The 23505-nt window shown below is 43.4% G+C and overlaps 1 protein-coding gene across 1 annotated transcript; it reads left to right on the top strand.

The window, feature by feature from the left end:
- Positions 1–206: 206 nt before the first annotated feature.
- Positions 207–17728, top strand: UBE2QL1 (ubiquitin conjugating enzyme E2 QL1). The gene is made up of 2 exons (XM_083879014.1): positions 207–1090; positions 16395–17728. Exons 1-2 carry the CDS (start codon positions 287–289, stop codon positions 16524–16526), a joined length of 936 nt encoding a protein of 311 aa, XP_083735140.1. The 5' UTR covers positions 207–286; the 3' UTR covers positions 16527–17728.
- Positions 17729–23505: the final 5777 nt, after the last annotated feature.

Raw genomic sequence — 23505 nt, 5'->3', positions numbered from 1 at the left:
GGCCACGGCGGCGGGGCCGTGATGCCGGCGGGAGCAGCCCCGCTGCGGCAATGCTCCCCGCCGCAGCTCTAGGCACGGGAGGCGTCTGAGCGGCGGCCGCGCATTCCCCGGCACCGCCGCCGCCTCCTCTCCGCGCCCCGCACCGGGGCAGAGGCGCTTCGCCAGCAGCCAGCCCGCCGAGCCGAGCCGGGCCGGGCCGAGCCGAGCCGGGCTGTAAATTGATAATAACCGCACCAGAGCCCCAGCGGTGCCCAGAGGCGGGAGGGATCGCAGAGCCGCGCACAACATGGCCACTCTGCTGCGGAAAATCGGGCTGATCCGGCTGCACAGCCGGGACACGGAGGACCCCAAGCACCACCACCACCGCAGCAGCAGCAGCAGCCAGCAGGGCTCCTCGCTCCGCGGCAGGGGCAACCAGAAGAACAGCAGCAACAAGCCGCAGCCGCAGGGCCCCCCCGGGGGCGGCTGCAGCAGCAGCAGCGGCGAGGGCAGCCCCGGCGGCCACAAGAACAAGAAGGCGCCGGAGCCGGGCAAGCAGCCCCCGCAGCCGGCGCGCCCGGGGGTCGGCCGGGAGAAGCCGCGGGAGGCGGGCAGGGAGCCCGGCGCCGGCAGAGAGGCGGCGCAGCGGCCCGGCCCCGGCTCTGGCCCCGGCCCCGGCCCCGGCCCCGGGTGCGGGTCGGCGCTGGTGCCCGCGGGCCGGCAGCAGCACTGCACGCAGGTGCGGACCCGGCGGCTGATGAAGGAGCTGCAGGACATCGCGCGGCTCAGCGACCGCTTCATCTCGGTGGAGCTGGTGGACGAGAGCCTCTTCGACTGGAACGTGAAGCTGCACCAGGTGGACAAGGACTCGGTGCTGTGGCAGGACATGAAGGAGACCAACACGGAGTACATCCTGCTCAACCTCACCTTCCCCGACAACTTCCCCTTCTCGCCGCCCTTCATGAGGGTGCTCAGCCCCCGCCTGGAGAACGGCTACGTCCTGGACGGCGGGGCCATCTGCATGGAGCTGCTCACCCCCCGCGGCTGGTCCAGCGCCTACACCGTGGAGGCCGTCATGAGGCAGTTCGCCGCCAGCCTGGTCAAGGGGCAGGTAGGGCTGGTCCCTGCTCGGGGAGGAGCGCACGCATCCACGGCTCGGGGGGCGGGGGGGAGCCCCAAGGGCGGCCGGCCCGGGGCTGTCCGCCCCCAGGCCCCTCTCCCCGAGGACCTGGCGGGGCGAGAGCGGGGACACGCGTGTTTGGCTCCGGGCTCCCTTCCCGGGCAGGTGCGGGGCAGCTCGGAGGGACGAGGAGCGCCTGCATCCATCGTGTCGTCCCGCCCGGCTTTTGTCCCCGCGCTCGGCTCCGCCGCCTGCGGCACGCTAAGATACCGTGCTCATTACCCCTGATGGGCGCCTCCTTCGCCCCACAGCCAAAGGGGGCACTCCGGGCTGCAGCGGGGGTTGGGATTGGAGCCCCCTGCCCTTCACCGAGCCGTACGCGCCGGTCCCTTGCGGGCGGTGCTGCCGCTGGCGGAGGCGCGACGCCGGAGCTGCTGCCCCAGGTCTTTGTCTGCGCCGTCCCGCAGAGCATCCCGCCGGGAACGAGGGGCCTCCCGCCTCTGGGGCTCGGCACCCCGCACCGAGGGGTGTCCCGGGGTCACGCCGGGGGCGCTGCCCGAGCTGCCGGCAGACTTGTACAGGTTTCAAATCGTCCGGCCCAAAAGGAACAAGTAATTTGGGCTGGGGGCTGTAGCGGCAGCAGCCGCACGGTTCCTGCCAATTCTCCTCTTCGAAGGAGCTGATCGCCTCTCCTGGCTCCTGGCAGAGGATCTCGTCTGACATGAATGGGCGCATTTTATGCCGCTTTTTTTTTTTTTTTTTTTTTTTTTTTTTTTTTTTTTTTTTTTTTTTGTGCAGAATATCCGTAGAAGAGAAATATTTCATAAGCCATTATTAATGAATGGGCAAATATTGCTGGTAGGCAGTAGCTCTCTGTAAGTAGCTCTCGATGGCCTTGTATTAGGCTTCATATTATGGTGGGCAGTGCACACATGGCTGTGACAGGGTGGTTTTCCTGTTCGTGAATGCCCTTGAACTCAAGGGACGTGCACAGCTCTGTCTGTCTATTTAGTAGATTGTACTAAAGTAACTTCTTAAATTTCTATGTTGGCAAGGAGGTGAGGAAAGAGTAAATAATAACATACTTTTTATTTGCTTAGAAATGAGGTTACTCCTGTTGCTTCTATGGAACTGTTTGCCTGAGCAGAAGTAAAGGCTTGTTTCTACTTAAGACTGAAATTAATTTTTATTTTTCAATAGGCTCTTTTGTAAGTGGCTTATTTTCCCTTTAACCTATTTGATTTGGGCCTACTGCTCCTTTTTTTAATCAGATGGTATTTTTTCTCTGCACTTCATTTCAAGAGGTCAAGTTTCCTAGGTCACCTTGGGATATAAAAAAACATCTACCAAGAAAAAAAAAAAAAAGGAGATTTAATTAACACAGAGCCTGAGGTTTGTTGAAGTTCTGTAGCTGCTCTTACTGCATCTCACTGTTTGCTAATCCATCTCTTTTTAGAGAGGTCATAGTTATTTGTTACAAGAATTTAAAAGGGCAGTGCTAAATTCTCTCATTTTGTAGCAATTCAGCCTCTTTCTGTGGTGTTGAATGTTAAAGGGGTTAAATGAGTATTTACTGGTATCATAAAATGGCTCAGTGAAGAGAAGCACTGAATTGTTTTATTAGTAAATTCTCAGCTACATAATATATATTTCTCAGCTATATAATCTGACAGTTTTCTTCTCTAAACAACTTAAAGAGATTTCCAGAAAGTAGCAGCAATTTTCAATGACCAGATGATGTTTATATGTTTATTTATCATTAGTAAACACATGTAAAAAGCAAGAGTTCCAATAACATTCTTCCAGAAGTTTGCAAAGTCAGTTATGACAAAAAGACAGCTGGGATTAAAAAAAAAAAAAAAAAGGCAGAAATAAACTTGTGACAGTAACTTAGTAGTTAAATTGATATAACATGGCACGTGTCAACCTCTCAGATTGTTCAATCCAAGTGGAAAGGTTATTAGGCAGTACGGTCAATACATTTATTTTCTGGGTTAGAGAGATGTTGCCTGTGATGGTTTGCCAGCCTGTCACTGTAGCTGGGCTCTGTGTCATGGGAGCCACATTTCTGTAATTGCACTCCCCTCGTTATGTAATCCCCACTCCATTGCATAATAGGGCTCAAAATACAACTGGCACTCCCCTATCCCTGTTTCATTTTACAGGTGATCTACTTATGACCAGTTAGTTTTTAAAGATAGAAATGGAGCTGACGAAGCATCGAGGGCAGAGGTGCTGCATTCCCCAGCGCTGTGTGGCCAGGTTTGGGGGACTCCTGCCGTGCCGTGGGCAGCCTTGGTGCCTGCAAGGAGCCGTCCCAAACTAACAGCCATGGCTGTCACCAGGTTAATTGTGTAATTTCTGTAAGCAGCCTGCAACCTGCAATAGCATGAAATATTCAAGATGCTGTTCAAGGCTGGAAGGGTGAGGGCCGTTCTCCATCGCCTCGGAATGAACCTGCCTGAGCCAATGGCAGCAGCCATCAGGCTGAGGGGGAGATGGGGCACTGCCACCACCAGTGAGTCAAAGGGACTTTCCAGAGAAATGTCTCTGGTTCCCAGTGCCATGATTTAGCGTGAAATCACCGTGAATGCTCCAGCCTGTGACACATGCAAGAGTGCGCCCAGCTGGCACGGGCACCAGTGTGAGTGGGCAGGGCTGAGCGTTCCGATGGCACACCTTCCTCCTTGGGGCAATTCAGGGGATAGAATGGCTCATCTCGTGAGATTTTTCTCGTCACTCCCATTTTGCTGAGCCAACTGTGGCACTGTCATTCTCTGCTGATTCTTCAAAGAGAAACAGCACTTTTTGGTCTGCTGGTAGAGCTAGTAGTAACTGTGAGCATGAATGACCTTCTGTTTTTTGATAAAGTGATCCAAAAGCAGATAAAATTAACATTGAATATACATTTTCAGACAATTAAGATTCTTGACAAACTCAGATGATTTTCATGGATTTCACAGACCTTTTAGCAGAGTAGAAGAGAAATTGAGATAAGTCATTCTTGCATCTCATGAGATGTCACTCAGGAGTTGTGTCTGTACAGAGATTTAAATGTGCAACAGAGAAATTAAGAGTTAGCATTTTTCTGTTACTTTTCAGCATTGTGCATGTAAGTGGCAAAACCTGTGTCCAAGTTCCCAGACATGAGCATATCTCCCAGGGCTTGGATTTTAAAGCAGGGTGGCTGTTTCTCTAGATTTCACCAAGCAGGAACCATACGCCTCAGGTGACCTTGCTTGAGAGATGCCCTACCTTATGGGATGCACACCCTAGCTTCCTATCATGAATCTAGCATTGTATTTTTAGATTTTTTTTTTTTGTCTGTAAATAAAAATGCCTAACATGGAAGAGAAATGACTTTTGTTTGAATATAACAATCCAACAGTCCCAAATTTAACTTTTTTTTCCCCTCAGTTTTCAAGGAAAAAATGTTAATTAACAAACAAGTTGGGGTTTGTTTGGTTGGTTGCTTCAGCTATTCAGCTGAGAAAATCAATTATTCACACAGCTCTAGTCAGTATCTTGAGGGGAATTCTCAGTACATCAAAGGCCGAAGACTGTTTATCTGTCTGGGATCCAGAATCCTATTTTAAAAAACTTGGTGTTGTCCTTAACTCAACTGTAGCCTGGCTTTTTAAAGGGATGACTTTGTACTTGCTTCCTGCACAGTCAGCTGCTCGCTGGCTCCTGTCATCACAGGCAAGAGCTTGGCCCTGCTGAACCGGCGAAACAGTCGCCGTGAGCTGCTGCAGAGCTAGGGTGCCAGCCAGGGAGGTGGGGTGATGCTAATGAAATAATTTAAATACCAGTTGTTTATCATCCTGGAAGCAACTGTTAGACATGTCTGTCTAGGCTAAGCTTCCCAAGTCTGTCTTTCTGTGTCTGTCCAGGCTGCGGAAGTGGCCCATGGAGTATTACTCATTCTTAGCCTTTTAAAATGATTTATTGGTAATTTCAGAGAGAGGTTTAAAAATTAGTCAGTTGCTCTGTACTTCCAGATAATGGTGTCATTGTTGCAATAATATCAAGGAAGGAAGGAAGGAAGGAAGGAAGGAAGGGTACCAGTTGTAGGAGAGGGGTGTCACAGCAGGAGGTTTATTATGTCTCCTTGAGTGACAATGCACACAGATGAGATCAATGCCCGTGTTTCAGGGAGGAGTCGTTTCTGTCCTTTGAAAACATGATGGATGATGTGTTCCCAAAGGAAAAGGAGTGGACTTTGTCCAGAACTAAGAGAGGGTTTTGTGTCTTCTATAGATGTGTTGTTTCTCACTGGACAGAATGGTTTGGTGGACGTTTAAAAGAGGGCAAAGCTATATATTCCAGTGTCTAAGTAATGCGTCAGGGTTTTGGTTTTTTTCTTTTTTTGAGAGCAACAAGCAGAGCTGCACCTGATGCCTTGGGGACTTTGGATGTAAGCTGGTGGTAGTGCTGACTAGTAGATGCCATGTCCTCTTTTTCACTAGTCCCTTGTTCTCTCCATGGAGGCTGGGGACTGGACTGACAGACAAAGGCAGCTGTCAGGTAACTGTCAGCTCTGCAGGTTGTCATAAAAAACGGTCTTCGTTTTGAGGGAAGTACTCCTTTGTTTTTTCCAGTGAATAGGAGGAGTGTAAAAAATTTTCCAGGATTCTTGCAGGGAATAGAAGAAACATAGAATTTTTGCCAGGACATATTACAATAGGAACAGGATACCCCTAATTCTGAGTATTCTTGCTGTTGTGGGCTTCTATAGAATGATTTAAATAAAAAATAGGATATAGTTTATAGTTCAGCTTTAATTTTGTATCAGAAAAGATCCTGAATTCAAATAAATATTGTTGGTGTCTAGTACTTTGATGCCTCATATTGTAACATTAGAAATACCTCAGTGGAACCCTGTTTGTTTGCTTCAAATGCTGCGTGCCTTGTGTGACTATTGAATGGATTTATCTTTTCATTTTAAAGATTCGAATATCCCAGCTGAGTTTTACCAGATTGAAACAGCAGAAATGGGCTTGTTTTATGACAAACAGCTACAGAAGGTAGCAGTTAATCATAGTCTAAATTACTCCCTCTTCATCCTTTCAAACAAAAGTGTGAGCGAGCAGATAGCAGATGGGACTTGTGCAGTGTCCAGGAGGTCAGCAGACTCCAGGTCTTTCAAAGTATAGCAGAAATTAATTGCAGATCCATAGGTTTTCATACTCCAGATGCTGGGTTTGAGGAGTGTAGCCATGAATAAATCAGCTAATCTCAAAGGCTGCAGAAACGTACAGAGGCCACAGTGGTCTCTGAATTATTTGGAGCCATTGTATCCTATTAGAGCCTTAAAAAATGGAATTGTTTTCTTTTTTTGCTTTTGATTAGTTGCCTGAGCAAGTGATCCTCAAGGGAGGAAATGTTGCTTTAGGTCCATGGGTGAAAAACATTGACTCATATACAAAGATGACAGAGGGGACCGAGACTGTGTTAGGGGACTTGTTTTCCATGAAAGGGTATAAATGCTTCCATAAAAGGTATAAATGCAAAGAGATAACAGAATGTTGTTTGTCTAGAGAGGAAAATCAGATCTATTGGCCTTCTAAGATGTCTCTTTCATTTCATTTGAGAAACGTTGGGTTGGAAGCTGAAGTTTTAGTGGGAGCATGTGTGTTGAGATGCTGGGCTTGATAAATGGGCTGGAAAAAATAATTGTTCATGTGTACTCTGATATATTGGTGTTCTGACCATCCACTATTATTATGCAAATGTATTCTACTGAGGGGAATGAAGACACAGGGATTCCAACTCATTGAAATAGGAGATTGGTTTAATTATTTTAAAAAGCAAAGGGAACATAATCTCCATTTTTCTCCTTCAAAGCCTAAAAATGAAAATTTTTAAATACTTTTAACTATCCTTATTACTGTTAAACTAGTCATCAAATAAATGAAATCCCTAAGTTGAGCCAAATTACTAATTTTAAAACATGCTTTTATTCATCTTGGCAATACTTAGCTGATCTCCTAAATAAGAATTTGAAAGAATTGTGGCTTTGGATTTTGTGAGAAAATTGAATTTGCTGCAAAGAGCAAGATTCTTCTTCCCTGAATTATATAAGAAGTGCTCATTTTCTTCAGTGTCAGTGTTCAGGCAGAGAGAACCATGAAGCATTGGGGTGCTTTGTCAGATACTTCATTGAAAATTGTATTTTTTCAGATACAAAAAGCCTAGTCACGAAGGGTGATGTCCTGAAGGAGTAACCTAAATAACCCACTTTCTATTGTGAGGAAGATTTACTCTTCCTTTTACAGGCTAGCCTTGAAAATATGCAGCTTTCCCAGCATCCACACAATGCCCAGGGATTTCCATGCATGGCCGGATACTTCCAGATTGAAGATTTGTAACTCCACAGTAATTCAGCTCCTCATATCCTAGGAGTCTGATTGCCAGGCATGATCTGGGGCATGTCCCCCTGTGGGCATCTGCTCTCACAGAGTGGGACGGTGGTTAAGTAACATAATATTTACTGCGTTTCTTTTTCCCGTCTGAGCTCCTTTGGGCTGGCGAGAGTCAGCGAAGGGCTCTTCTTTTTCCTTGACGTATTCAGTCCTTCACATGCACTTTCCAGTTTTCTCCTGTAAATGCCAAAAAAGGTAATGCTGACATTCAGTGCACAGGGAGATGGGCGGTGGGAGGATTGCTGGGTGCGATTCCTCTGCAGTTAAACAGGGAGAACCTCAGATGCTGTGGTAGTTATGCTGGCTGAATGGCTCAAAATGTGTCTTAATTGTAAGCTGCACAGGATCCAATTGTCACATTGTAAATGGAATAGCGGGTTTCTCTTGGATATCATTGTATTTTTGAAAGTGCAGGGTCTGGTCTGAGCTGTACTCCACAGGTCATTTCTTGAGGCTGCTGGGCATTGGTGTTGGCCTTTAACTGCATCTGGAAACAGCAGTAACTGAGGATGGACATGATACTGTTACCTAACCTGGCTCACAGTGAAATGAGCGCTGCACTGGGAATTGAAAGTGCTTGAGCTAGGAAGAAGCATAGGTGTGCTTTGGTGAAAGTGAATCTGCAGTCCCTACCAGTGTGCACAGAACAGGTAAGTGGGCGCCACACTTCAGATGTTCAGGTGATTCCTCTTCTGAAACAGGATCAAGGTGCCAGTCTGATTCGCCCCATTCCCATTAAAAGTCACACTGAGGAAGGATACGTCAGGCATGTCCATCCTCAGCCAGGCATTGCAGGTGTGTGCCTGCCTCGTGCATGTGCACACTCTGTCCTTGGAAAATGTCTTTTTATCTACTTCACAATCTGTGCGTTTTCTTTGTTAAAATCGATGATCCTCATTGATTTAATCCTTTGCTGCACAGGCTCTCCAAAACCCATGGAACTTCTGCAGTGACTCCTTGATAGAGTTACAAGTCAGTTATAATCCCAAACCCGCATTCAAAGACGAGTGAAAATAAACCTGAGAAAGGAAGACATAAGCCTGCGTTATGAAATGGCCTGGAGCTCAGATGCTTGTCATAGTCAGGCTTTATGAGCTGTGGAATGACTTGGTATTTCTCCTGTTTCTAGGCTCATGCTACAAATGGTAACAAGCCCCCAGCTGCAGTATGAAGGGCTTGTTTCTGTAATACACGTCCATGAAAAAACCAAAGCATTGCAAAACAGAAGAAATTGATGTTATTAGTGTTTCAATTTTTCTCTTAATTTCTATGAATATTAAATTTTCTGTAAATTTGACAATATTATTTCCATTAAAATATACCTGGCATTGAAGTGTTTTATAATTATTTGTGAGAGGTTGTTTCACAGTTTGAGCCCTTGGCCTGAGAAAAGGTGATCTGAGTTCAGCTGCCAGGTTTTGCCACTGACTTCAGGTACATGGACAAGTCATATAACTTCACTATATTCCTCTTTCCCACATGGAACATACAGACAAATTTATAAATGACCTTTTATAAGGTCATTTGAGGATATGTGCTTAAAACACTCAGAAGTGAGGGCTCTCTGAGTAGATGTCCATGTGCATCAGTATGAAACATACTGCAGTCAAGAGATTGGCACATTCATATAAATAGCAGGAGAAAAGCACATCCACTTGTGACTCTGATCTTACTAAATTTAGATTTAACTCGGTTAGATGTTCCAAGAGGCAACTTGCTTTTTACTACTGTTTTGGGAGCTTTTTTGTTTTGTTTTAGCATTGCAAAACTTAGAGGACTGTGAAGATAGGCATTGCTGTGGTGCCTTTATCTTTACAGCCTGTTACAAAGAATGGTTGGGGTTGGGTTGGGTTGGGTTGGGTTCACACCTATGACTGTGTTTGACTTGGGTAGCTTCAGGTTCCTGATGCAGAGGACCTGTGGGCTTATGCAAATGGGCATATCCCAGTTGCTGTCATGTTCCCAGCCTTTTTGCCTGGACTGGCCCTCAAGAACTCTGCCAGTGCCTGATTCCACAGAGAAGTAGTCCAGGGAGCTCAGCAAAAGACTGGGAATACATAGCAGAGAAAACATCCCTCTGTCACCTGGACTAGCAAGTGCCCTTCTGGTGGCAGGGAACATGGACTGGCTCTTTTGACAGAAGCCCACCATGTTGTCATATCTTCAGCCCTGGAGATCCTTGAGTCACCAGTAATGCAGCCAGCCACCCAAATTTTCTTTTCCCAGCCATAAAATGAGAGTTTTTCCCACCCATAAAATGCAGGGGAGGTATTTTTTAACCCTCATCTGTGTTGAAATCACTCTACCAGCTCAGTGCTGACTTAGGGAAAGGCGAGGAAGAGCATCACAGTGCTCTGTAGCTGTCAGACAGGGATTGGGGCTGTAAGCGTTTGTATCGATTAAGAGCTACTGGCACTGGGCTACTGGCACAGACAAATGAGCGTAAATAATTACTCAGCTGCAACTCAGATTTCTTTTTTCCTGGACAAAGAACAGTTATGCTCCCAGAAGGCACAATTTATAGGATGCTTTAAAGCCAGAACTTGCTACTTTTTCACTTCTTTTATGGATTATTCTTAAAAAGGAGACCAAAAAAGGCATGGAAGTGCTGCTTTGAAAATTACACATTTGCAGGAAATCTCCTTGTTTTAATTTACTTATGCTGCAACATTATTTGTCTGTATCACTTTTTATACTGCTTTATTTTAGCTACAGCTAATAATCATATACAGTGCAATATAAATTGTGTGCAGTTTTTGAGACGTGATTAACTGTGCCTCATCAGTACATGAAGGAAAAAAATTATAAACCATGTAATTGGGGGGAGAGACTGTATATATTGCGCTCTAACAGTGATGTTGTGACACATTGCAATCACTGCACTGAGAGCATGACAGTACTCACTTCAGCATCACTCTGCTTTTGAATGCGTCTCTAAAGCCAGTGGAAATATTTTCCTCTGAAAGCTTGTTTAAATATTCTAGGATAAGGCTGGTTCAGGCTTAAGCACTGAGTGCCTCTGTTCCTTATCAGAAAATGTTTGAGTATGTTTGCATGGAAATGTTGGGGCCCATAGCCATTAGTCACTGACACGTTATGGAACCTGTTACGTGCCAGGAACTCATAGCATGCTTCAATATTTAGGAAATCCATAGATATTTTGTCATCAATGGAGAAGCTTGGCACAACAGACTTGAAAAATGGGAATATCCTTGTGGATCATCTTCCTGTCCATGGAGGGATCACCACAGATGGCCATGTCTGGCATAGTGACTTCCTGTAGTCTTTTGTGTGCTTCTCTCTCTCTGTTTTCCATCTCTTGACATTTACCTAGGGTTGGGTCAGCAGAACCTGCTGTAGAGATCTGTTAAGAGATGGAGGCAGAAAAGGAAACTGTAGCTATCAGTGTATCCTTATGCTGGCTTACATGATGGGCCAAGTTTAGCCTCATGTGCAGAAGGCTTGCTTGATTTGCCCTTGGGAGACCAACCTGGAGTTATTTGCATTGCTAGGACTAATGAAAATACACAGGGCTGAGGAGATGGTGTTAAGAGCTGTGCTAACAACATGAAGGTTTGCCTGCTTCTGAGTCTCACAGCTGTGCACTACTGGAAATGTACACAGGTTTTTGTTAGCTAGTCCAGGTAAAATGTCTGGGTGTGACTGAAGGTTTGCTGTGACACCTCAGAGATCCACAGCACAGGGGCTTACGTTGTTTCCACAATAACATCAGCCCTGTAAGGGCTCGTGGCTGTGTACACTAAATCTCTGAAAATTTGGGACCTGATAAAGCAGGGAGTGGCATCAGGAGTGAACTGAGGAGAGCCTTGAAGGGTTCAGGACTTCACTGTGCAGTGTCACAGCTGACCTGTCTTGGCAGTTGAGCTCCAAGTGTCTAAGCTGGACTTGGAGACCACCACAGGTCCCTTCCAGCCAGATGATCCTGTGGAAGGCTGACCTCTGTCACATAGTCCTGTCCTTCTAGGGAATGCCAGCTGGACACACATGGAAGCACACGTACTGCCCTAAAATTATTCAGTTTAGATCTGGGAGCTACCATTTATTTGACAAGAGAGGGAGCTCCCTTTATCCAGAGAAACCCTCTTGAAACTGTCCTGACTCTGGAAGGACCATAAGAAATGTCAAGACTGTTTTTCATGACACCATAGGTCAGCTGTGGGTAAATATATAGTCATAGTGGGCTCAAGAGTTTCAGGTTTCATACTTCGTTTCTGTACAGGACTTAACTCTTTCTTTGGACTACTTTGTGATCTGGTGATGCTGGGGAAGAACTGACATGAGACATTGCTGATAGTGGTACTGACAGATTTTAAAAAGCTAACAGTTGTTGAGTTGAATATTTTTGTGGATGTGATTCAGTGTCAGAGAGCATTATGAAGGGGAGATGTGTTCACAGAGACTACTGTGGCATCACTTGGAAGTAGAAAAGCTCCCAGATTTGCCCACAGAGGTCCATAGATGTGAATCTGTCATGTTTTAACCTCAGCTGCCAACCAAATACTACTCAGTCACTCCTTCACCTCATCCCATGGCTGGCTGGGGAGAAGAATCAGAAAAAAAAGTAAAAACCTGTGGGTTGAGATAAGGAGTTTGATAATTGAAACTAAGTAAAACATAATACCAATAATTATAATAATAATAACAAAACCCCCAATTGTAGTTAAAGATGGAGAGACAAAAAAACCACAAGAAAACCAAGTGATGCACAATACCATTACTCACCACTCATGGACAGATGCCCAGCCCCATCTCCAAGCAGTGACTGGCCCCTCCCAGCAAACTCTCCCCAGCTAATATACTGGGCATGATGTTCTATGATGTGGAACATCCCTTTGGCCAGTTCAGCTCGCTGTCCTGGCCAGATTCCCTCTTGGCTTCTTGTCCACCTGCTCACTGGTAGAGCACAAGGCACTGTGAAAAATCCTTGGCTTAGTGTGATCATTGCTCAGCATCAGCTAAAACATCAGGGTGTCACCAACATTATTCTCATGCTAAATCCAAACCACCACTTCTACTAGAAAGAAAATTAACTCTATTGCAACTGAAAACAGGACAGGGGGACAAATCATACCTGACAAATCATACCTTGGGTCTTTTGCTGAACATGGCAGGAGGGAGTGGTTGGTCCCTCGGTACGGCTGAGGGTCTTGAGAAGGCTGCCCGCAGCAAATCATGTTCTAGGAGGTCTTTTTGCTCGCCATTATCAAGATTATAGACTGTATGCTTATCAGCTGTTTGTGCAAGCTCGTTAGTTTGGGCAAAGCCTGGATGAGTGGCATGTGATTGCTCACTGTGCCATGGAGGCTGGCCGCAGCAGGAGCACGAGTGAGGGAGGAGGCTGAGCGCAGCACACGTCCCCCTGCGCTTCAGCGCGGCTGCATAAAAACCAGTTGGGTGCTGTGGCATTGCTTTCACCTTTCATATGTTTCTAGCTATTTAAAATTATATCTTGATAAGTACATGAAGTCACAGCAGATGGCAAAATCTGAAACGTTCTCTCCAACTCTTTAATTAGGTTTTCAGTTATCCCTTTATGAAAGGCGCTCTGCGAGTGTCTGAAAGTATTGCAAGTATTTAAATAAGCTCCTGGTGCGACTTCTCAGAGCTGAAGTTGACAGTGATATCTTTATGAAAGGCTTTCTTGGGGTTTTGCTGTTGTTTGTAACCTCTTGTGGAATGTTTTGATCTTGTTCAGATACCAGTTTGATAGCTTTCCTTGATGTGGTGCTGGACACATCAAGACATTGGCCATGCAAATGATCTGTATTCCTTACCCCAGCAGTGGTGACACATGTGATTTGGGGATTGGTCAAAATGCCATTGTGCCCAACAGAGCTGTGGACAGCACATATTTACATACTGTATTTACCATCACTACCACGTTTACAGAATGCAGCAGCTCACAGGCTCCTGTCCAGAGTTAAAATGACTGCATGTTTAACAAGCAGGCTGAAAATAAACTGTAGTCAGGGCTGGTAGTGGTGTCTGGTAAAACATTTGACACTTTCTTCTCTAATTGTGTTCAAAATTACATTTTTTACTTAAACTTGGGAAGAATTTTCTGGAAATGGCAACAAACTAAATATCAGTAAACAGTAGATACCACCCAAGTATAGGCTTGAGAGCATCTGAAGTCGGCCAGCTGAAATTCCAGCCTTCTTTCTTTTTACCCCAGGTTTAATTGAGGCACCAAATAGGGAAACTTTCAGTCTAGGAGGTTAAATTTTATCCAAATTATAAACAGCTGACAGGATATTGGTTAATAAGAGACAGTGCTGACCATGCCACCCATTGTTTCTGTATAAGCATAGCAATACATGGACTGCAGCAGGGTAGAATTAGGCTGGTCTTTGATGGTGCAGTTCACATACAACCTGCATATGGTACCAGTGTGGAAGTGGATTTAACAATGCATTGCATTAATAACAGAAAGGTTTCAGAATAAACTCATGAAATGATGCTTCTTTCATCTGATGTGGCTCCAGTAACATTTTAGATGATGTGATGATGTTTGCCGCATCATTATGACACCAGAGAATTCTTATGTTCCTGCTTTGAAAGCTGTACATAGTCAATGCCAAACATGAGCTGTTCACAATGCAAAGATCCTATTTCTAGGTGAATCATACTGTCCTAGGTGCTGTGCATATAATTCAGAAAGGTATCAAAGCCTTAAAGGATAAAAAATAAAGTGCAAAACACAGGAGATGGCAAGTGGATCTAATCCATAAATTAAGCAGCACAGCAAGTTTATATTTACTTTCCAAAGTATTTCATTGGTGAGATTTTGAGGACAGCATTTTCTGTGCTGATTTAATCATCTGTTGCACTTTGTTTTATCTTTTCCTATGTTTCTCTAAGTGTGCTTCCAACAAAACCCTAGATTAGGAAGAAAATACAGAATGTTTTGTAAGCACAAAAATATTCCTGCAGAATAATTATAGATTGATAATTATATATGATATAATTATATATGATAATTATTCAATAAGATTTTAAAAATATGTTACCCAGCTTTATTTAATTATTCCATCTGTCACAACTGAAAATGAACATTTTCTAAGAAAATTTATGATCAAGACTCAATTGAGAACCATTCAGATCATCCTTATTTGGGACATATTAATTGCCAAATTCGTGTGGAGATGTAGAAGGTGTCCAGCTGTTTGGTCTGTCAAGGGGGTTTAAAGAAGAAATAGATTCCTAGTCTGTAAATGGCAGCTAGAGAGAAAGACAAGGAAAAGCATGGACAGGTAAAACAGCTGTTTTGGGGGAAAACAAATGGGTATAAATTGACTGTGAATAAATCGAGGTAGGAATTGGAGGGTGTTTGTAATCTTTGGTTAAGGTATGCTCTGAGGGACAACTCAAACTGCACCAAAAAATTGTTTGTTAAAACAGGAGTAGGAAACTGCTTTTTTCTTTCATGTGTCCATAGTTTTGCTGTAACAGGAGCAGTGCTGAACACAAAAGAGCCTCTGCAATATTGTGACAGAAATATTTGTTTTCTAGAAAGAAATTGTCCACACTTCAGACTAATCTTACTCATATTAGTCTGTAAAAGTAAATTTGATACTCTGAGGAGAGATTTTGTTTTCTTTTTTTCCCCTTTTCCCCCTTTTCTTCCCTCCATATACCTGATGTTTTTTCTCAGTATGCTATTTTCTTGCATGCTATTGCAAATGCCAAATTTTGGGTTAAATTCCAAACTGACAGTATAATCAGGGAAGAAAAAGATGATTTTTGAGCTAAAGAACAGAAAAAAAAAAGAGAACATACTAACTTGAACAGAAAAAAATGAGAACATACTAACTTCATTCTTAGTAATTGTAACACTGTAATGTGGTATCCTCTCATCAAATACAATTTATTGTTAAAAAGGCTTTCAGTGCAATCTGTCAAAAAATTACTAAAATTACAAGACTAGTGACTTTAATAAGCTTCTGCTTTGTAACAAATCCAGTAGGCATAAATACTTTAAAGGTATGTTTTTTTAAAATTATTTTGCTTAAAGGCATTCATTGTTGTCGAGTGGTATTAATCTGCAGCTGTAATTCATTCTTGTGTCTCTGTTGGTTGGTAATTGACACAGACCAATGTGAAAAATAAGGTAAGCTATTGATAACTCAGTAAAACTCTCTACTGCCAAACAAGGGTTTGAATTTTCATACAGCTGTGCAGTTAGAGGTAATTTCTAACAGCAGAGTAATAAAAATGCAGTATATGCAAATGGTATATTTTCATTCATTATCAAACTTGGCACGAAGGGGTAATAAACAAATTCGAGCTTTCAGTTTAAGATGGAAGCAAGTTGGTTTAAGGCACTCCTTTGAGGAAGGGCAGAGCTGTTCATTTCTCGGGGGTAGGTTGCAGGAGGAAGGACGCAGTGTGTTCCACGGGATGGATGTCATTTTTGGTGTCGCTGCGCGGTGAGAGCAGCCGTGCCCGGGCAGTCGCTCTCTGCCAGGGCTGCCCCAGCAGGGCATGAGCGGCTTCACGCCAAACACGGAATGCCGGAGGTGTCCTGGAGCACGGAGAGGGAGGCGAGCCCTGAGGCACAGCCGCAGCCACAGATTGCTGCAAGCGGGGCAGGTGCCAGCACAGGGGCTCGCTGGGAAGAAACATTGCCAGATGCTTTCTTTTTTTTTTCCCCCCTCCTTTTTGCCCGTTCACTGAATATAATTTTAAATCATCTCTAATAACGCGTTTGTCTGCTCAAGCTTAGGAACTATGCTTGCTGGAACCTGTAAGTGAATGCCTCTCGTCCTGATGAGTTGAAAAGTTAAGCTGTGGTTTCCGGATGCATGTTCACATCTTTAATGAAGGTTTTCTTTTTGTGTTTGGCGCAGGGCCGTATCTGCAGAAAAGCTGGCAAATCAAAAAAGTCATTCAGTCGAAAGGAAGCTGAAGCAACATTTAAGAGTTTGGTGAAGACCCATGAAAAATATGGGTGGGTCACCCCGCCGGTCTCTGATGGCTGATGTTAGCAACCTGCACTTGACAAAAATGCTGAACAAAAGTACTGTGACATCTCCTCAGTGCTGTACACCGCCCATCCTTTTCTACTTCAGCTTCAGTTACATACCATGAATGTCAAGGAGACATCTAAGTTATTTATGAACAGATGTGTTTACAGAGGGAGAGAAAAAAAAAATGCTGTGTAGGATTATATTTCGAGACTGGAGAATGGTCATCATTGAAGTCACTTGAGCGGATGCTGAGATTGCGTCATTTGCCCCCATACAGCCCACATTGTCTTCAGCTTCTTTCCATGACAGCAGCACCAAACAGCAGTACTGGAAAGTCTATCCATTACTGCTCAGTTCATTTAAATGTAAATGAAACAGTTAATATTTAATAGGGAAGCAGTGCATTGCAGGTACATGTTTGCTGTGCTGTTTATCTTTGTCTCCTAGCAGGTCAACATAACTTGAAGATTTGTCTTTATGTGGAACTGTGGTCTGCTGTGACTAAATTTAGACCTCATTTGTGCTCTATATATGACCTTTAATTCATAAATGAAACCAGAATTAAAATGCTGAAAGGTCCTAGTGTTAAAAAATTATTAAGTGGAATCACCCAACCGGTTACAATGTGCTCTCTGTGCTGATATTGTGATGTGCTGTTTAGAAATAAACCAGTGCAGTTAGCTGAAGGTTAGGTGGTTTTTTAAAACACATCCACACCAGGGCTCAGCGGGGTTGGTTGGTGGTAGCAGAACAATGATTACCCTGCCGGTACCTTCTGCAGTAGCATGTGGCCTGTCAGTTCTTCAAAACAGCAAAACAAATGAGTGGAAATGGACAAAGCAACCTTAAAATTTTATCTGTTTAATTTTGAAATGATATGCCAGTAACAGAGTAAAAATTTTCAAGTCAAATGGAACATGGTTTGTAAGATGATTTGCATGACTGGAATTTTTCTTTTTTATTTTCATTCAATAGACATTGTATGTACTTAGAGCCCAGTATCTGAGAAAACCCACTGATGTATATAAATGTCCTATTATTTAATCATTAAAATTTAAGTTTTCTGGTAAACAAATTGAAAAAAACAACTTTCTAAGGGACTCCATAAAAGCTGAAGGTAATGTTAAGAATGGAATAGAAAAGCATTAAAAAAATGTGGATTCCGAATGGAAAATGGTATTGGACACGTGCTGAATAAAATCACCAGTATCGTTTCTGTTGCCTCGGGAATTCAATCATTTTGGCTAGCTTTTGTATTCAAAGTAATGGGTTTCTGTTGTGAGATTCTAAGCACCACCTAGATGTATCTGTTGTGGTGGTATTTTAATTGAAAGTAGGACAGTATCGATTGTAAGACTGATTTGGAGGGGGAAAGCAGTGTGTGTTTGGAAGCACTTTCCATTATATGGCTAACACAAGAACAAATTGAAATGGCTGACAAGTTTCTTTTTGTATTGCAGCAACACTGGAGACTGTACACAGAGCTTGGGGCTTTGGAGTTTGATTTAGAACTACATGCAGCCTAGAAGAACAAAAGCAGTACAATGGCGTTCAAGCACAAGAGAAGAAGCAGCAGAGCAGATATTCTTGCAGTACTGGTGCAAAAACACTGCTCTGTGAGGCTGTTGAGCTTTCTCAGCTAGATACAGAGAAAAATAATCAAAGTCCTCACCAAAAGGAATATGCAGGTCAGAGCTACTCAGTTTTGTGAGCACACCTGGTTTCTTGCACTTCTGATCTCCATCAGTAGTCACTTCTGTTTCTCCTCTGATCATCTGTGGTGTGCCTTAACTCAGTTACAAAGATAAATACTTCGTACCACAAATCTGCCCAGATCTTGCTGTCATTTATCTCACTCTGCTTTCTACTTGGAGACAAGGCTATTAGCAGTGTACATATGTACTTTTCCTCTCAAACTGCTTATCAGTTCTGTGCATCCAGCAGCAGAATGTGTCTTTTGAGTGAGGAGTAACATTTGAAGTAATTCACTTTCTCAATTTTTATAAAGTTTCTTTGCTCTCGCTTATGGAAGAGGAAACTGGTATGTTTATTTAAGCATCAAATAATTTGTAATCCCTAGCAGGACTCCCTGAGAACATAGAGAGTGATCTAGCACTGAAAGCATAAGGTTTGTTATTTCCCTTCAGAAAAGCTCTTCCTTCATCAGCACAGTAAAATTATGTTAAAAACAGCATGAAGGTGTGGTAAGTGTTTCGGGGGGGATTATTTCATTTTCTGCTGGTTTTTAACCTCTTTTTTTTCTGTCAGTGGGTTATTTTAAATCTTCCTGAGAACCGTATCTTTAATATTTAATTAAAGGGTTAGCTAAAAGGAACGTAGTGGGTGGATTGCTACCACTTCCCTCAAACCTACTTATTATGTGTCTTCTTAAGTGTGCTTTAAATAGTTAGAGCAAACATCATCGCTAAAAATCACAGTTACTTTCTGGCTGTAGGAGGTTCTCTGCATCACTCAGTGTCTTGGAGCAGTAGGAGAAGCAAATCAAAAAATCTGGAGTGCTTTGAAGCTGTAGCAGAAGGGGAGCAGAGTGCGTGTGATGATAAAGCTGCGGCAACAACTCGTGCGAGGAGGGGAGAAGGCAAAGTACACTGCATGAACTAGGGCAGGATGAAGTTCCTGCTGCACCAAAAATAATACTGATGCTATTAAAGAGACGATGGCTTATGGCAGGAGCAGACTGTGTTGGGGGCATGCAGGAAAAAGGGGACAGCAGGGAGTGCAGAAGCTTTGTGCTTCTGAGCAGGAAGGGAGGGAGAGAGATGCCTAGGAGAGCAGTTAATTAAGAGATCTGTAAAGAGAGTTTATCTATTTTAGGGAAAATTAGTTCATGGTTTTTGTCTAGCTGTATGCTAGACAGATTCTACTTGCTCTGCAACAGACAAGCCTAAAAGAAAAGTGAGGGAGAAATTGGGAAAGGAAGGATGCATAAGAGGAGGGAAAAGAAGAAGACCCGAGAAGAGAGAGAAAATATGGTCTGGAGAAAATATAACTGGGCAAATAAAACACGGGACAAAAAATGAAAGACTGATAATGGAAGGGTGTAAAACAAGGGAGGCAGCACAGCATCAGAAAAAGCAGTTTAGGTAGGACATAGTGCAGGAACTTATTGCAGCCTTGCTCCAGGTACTTAAGATCCAATTGTGTCCTTTTTGCTTGTATCCCAGAAAGTGAGAGCTTCTTCCATGTTCTATCCTTCTGTCAGCTGAGAAGAAGGATGTTAGGATTTGGAGCTGTGTTGTGGAACTCAGATCAGGCTGTCATGTCTCTTCTGTGACTGAGAAATACACCCAAGTGTCATTCCCAGATTCTAAATTCCAGGAGGCCAAAATGAAAACAGATTGGACAGTCATCTGCTTGGTCAAAGTTCCTCAAAATCAGCGAAATGGGAGGATTTCTTTTGCAGAGAGCAAACCTCAATATTCCCCATTTACCCAATCAAAAATCTCCTTAGGATTTCTTGTAAAATTAGCAGTCAGCACGGGTCCTTCGGCTCTCATTAGACCCATTTTATCAGGAACATTATTTTCCATCTGCTGTCCCCAGAACAGATGATTAATTTGAAACTATCATCTGGGGAGGTGTGAAGCTGTATTGGGAAGTTACTTCCTGGCTTCTTTAGAATATATCCTTTTGGAGGATCTTCTTTGAGTCTGAAAAAGCTATTCGAATGAATACAGGCATTGAGAAAAGCAAGCTTATGATAAAGGAAGAAAGCAGTTCCTGAATACCTAAATGCTGAAAGATTTCCACAAAGAACAGAATTGATGATTTATATGGGAATGTATTTCTGTGTCATTAGAAATTGGTCCTAAAAATTCAACAATCGAAACCTTAGCAGTCAAAGATCTCTTGAACTTATATTATTTTCTGTCCCAAACACTACATGTCTCCTTCATTCCAGCTTAAACTTCAGTCCTGAGCCCAGAGAAAGATCATGGATATGGTGTGTTTATTTGGTGCCGTGATACTCTGTTATGTTAAAAAAAGAGACTCGTTTCATTATCCTTGTCAAAAGCAGTGCATAAGATCCTAAAATGAAACTTCTTTAGTGAACACCAGGGTTGGAACAAAGCCTTTCTAGTATGACAAATTCACATGATGTGACAATGTAACATATATATACTTTTAGAAAACTCACTTAGAAAGACACTGAGAGTCACAACTGCCAAGCAGGGATGGATGTGATGTCCAGTGCTCTGACATCCATGCACTTTCCATTCTACAGGACCTTGCAGTAGGGAGAAATAGCTTCTTGATAGGCTGACTGTACAGAGAAAAATAGTGTAGAATTAACTGGCTTTGGGATTTAAATCATTAATTTAAATTAAATCAGGGTTTTTTCTCCACTTTTTAATTTATTTTTTTTCAGGGTTTTCAGGCACCCACAGGGACCCACACTGGCAGTATGATCAGCGTGGTAATTTACATGACTCCAGTGAGGTGGCTGATCATGAACACACTTTTTGTTGGAGAAGTTTTTAGAGGATAACTGACTTCCAGCTGAATGCCTGGGTGTGGAGCTTGGCAGACGCACTGAGGATTTACTTGTCAGTGTTACGTAGGCAGATGTGATGCATGCGTAGGCATCCCAAAGCTTAGCTGAAATCACGGGAAAGCATTTCCATAGAGCCAGTGTGAAAAGTTTGTCTCTTCCATGCAGGACGTAACTTCTGGCGAAGAAGTTCCTCCCAAACTGTGCTATGATCTATACAACAGAATTAAGTAGGCCAACCTGCTGACACAATAAAATTCTCCAGTTAATGTTTTGCCTCCCTGACAAGTACCAACTCAAATAGTCTGCTATAGACTACACATTTCAGAAGATGACAATTAGTAGCAATGCTGAAGTAAAACTCCTGGATATTATCTCCTCCAGTCTTTCCAGTGCATTCCTGAGGGGAAGATATAGCCCTGGTCTAAGTGAACAAGAGAGAGAGAGAGAGAGAGAGGATTGTGCACATACACTGAGATCATGCACTGCCCTACAAAGTGCCAGCTATGAGATGAGGGGGGCAGCAAGCCTCTGAGCTCACCTACACAATGTGCATCCTGTTTTGTTGTCAAATACTGACCCTGCAAACACTTCACAAACATGCATATTACTTGGATTGAATCAAAGGGTTCAGTACGCCTCTGACCCAAGTTCCTGCTTGCAGAGCAGATGGGTTACTAAATATGCACTGGGGGCTTTCGTGTAAGCTAGCAACACAAAGTTTTGCTTTGCTGGCTCTGAAGAGTAAAGTGGCTGTCAAACTAGGTCTGAGCATGAATAGGTTGGAAGTGAGTCACCTGCTATTATCAGAACAGTTGCTCTGTAGAGGTGGTTTCATCCTTATATCAAAGGGTGGAGGTGAGCTGCTGGGGGAGAGTCACCAGTAGGACATTGCAAGAAGCTAAAAAGACAGCCTACCTCTGTCATGTGTGTGTGTGTCCCACATTACTACTGACTACTTAATTGCATCCTCTTAAGGGTACATTGCTCTGCTTTGTAAATTTTAGCCCCTTCCAAGTTTTACTCATATGCTAAGGAAACGTTAGGCAAGTTGTGTAAATTTACATTAAAAACCACGGTTTCAATCTGGAAGCACACAAATGCCATGCTGACGCCTGTCAAATTTCACCAGCAGCTTCCTTGCACAAGTCATGGACAAATCAGTGATGACGGTAGTTAACACAAAAATAGAACCTCTGTAATTTGGATGTTTGACTTCATCTTTTCACTGATTGCTTTGTCTTTCGGTTTGACTGACTGCAGACAAGAACGTCAAGCTAGCAGCAGTGGAACTGTCATAGCGTTTGTTTATTTATAACAGTTCCTTTTGTTCATGCTGCTAAATAAGGTGGCAATAAATATTCATTGCAGTTGTGCTTCACCAAACAGGAATTCAGAGATAACTCCTCGCACTCTGAAAACTTTGCATTTTATACTCAGTGTTTGCCACCACAGATAGCATTTATTATCTTTTGCTGTCAGATATTCTTGTATTTTCTTATTCAGTGACCTCCTGTGTTTTAAATTATTTGTGGTTCATTAACAGAAATATGTGAAGTATTTTGCAGGTTCTCTTGGCAAAAATCAGTGAAATGTAACTGAACCAATTCTAGTTGCCTGGGTGATGTAGAAGTGTACTTCACTTGCCGTTTGCATTAGCAAAATCTGCAGACTTTTACTAAATATTCCTCAACAAAACCAAGACTTCAGTTTCAGCACAAAATCCATGCTGACATGGATTAGCACATATCTCAGGAATGAATGCAGACCATCCTTAAAAGAAATTTAAACCATTTATGACAGGATCATTTAGTTTTGAAAATGCATGGTAACAATACAACACAGGCAATGTCATATACAGGATGAGGTTTTAATTATTTAATTGTTACATAAATATACTTTTGCAATGTATTAATAGAATTTATGATAATCCCAGCAAACTAGGAGGAATGATTGTTATCCTAGAAGCAGGGCTCACATTCAGAGGGACTCAGAGGAGCTGAAGGAATTGGCCAACAGGAACTTCATGAAGTTTGACATGACAGGCATGAGACCCTGTATTCAAATGGAGTCACCCAACTGACCAGGACAGGCTCGGTCTGTCTGGCAGCACTGCAGGAAAGAACCTGGAGTCCTGGGAAGACAGGAGTTACAAGGGATCAGCACTGCACCCCTGTCTCTAGGTCTCAAGGAAGACCAGCCACCCACTGGGCTGCACTGGCAAAGGCATTGCCAGCTGGTGAAGGAGCGCGATTCTTTTCCTCGCTTGTGAGTTGACATTCAGAGTACTGTGTCCAGTTTTGGCCCCCAGAACATGGCACATTTTGACAAATTGAAGGGGCACCAAGAGGGTTCAGGGTCTGGAGCCTGTGATGTGCAGGAAGAGGCTGAGAGAGCAGCTTCTGCTTAGACTGGGAAGAGGAGGCTGAGAGGGGGCTGACAGCAGTCTTGCATTACCTAGAGAGGGATTACAGAGAA

This window comes from Zosterops lateralis, assembly GCF_965231275.1.
Source record: "Zosterops lateralis genome assembly, chromosome: 1".
NCBI lineage: Eukaryota > Metazoa > Chordata > Aves > Passeriformes > Zosteropidae > Zosterops > Zosterops lateralis.
This window is presented reverse-complemented; position numbering and strand designations above follow the sequence as displayed.

What these genes read in the sequence shown, in the direction of transcription:
- UBE2QL1 (XM_083879014.1), top strand. Translation starts at nt 287, where the DNA reads ATGGCCACTCTGCTGCGGAAAATCGGGCTGATCCGGCTGCACAGCCGG. An exon ending in CCAGCCTGGTCAAGGGGCAG is followed by an intron (nt 1,091 to 16,394) that starts GTAGGGCTGGTC and finishes TGTTTGGCGCAG; the next exon opens with GGCCGTATCTGCAGAAAAGC.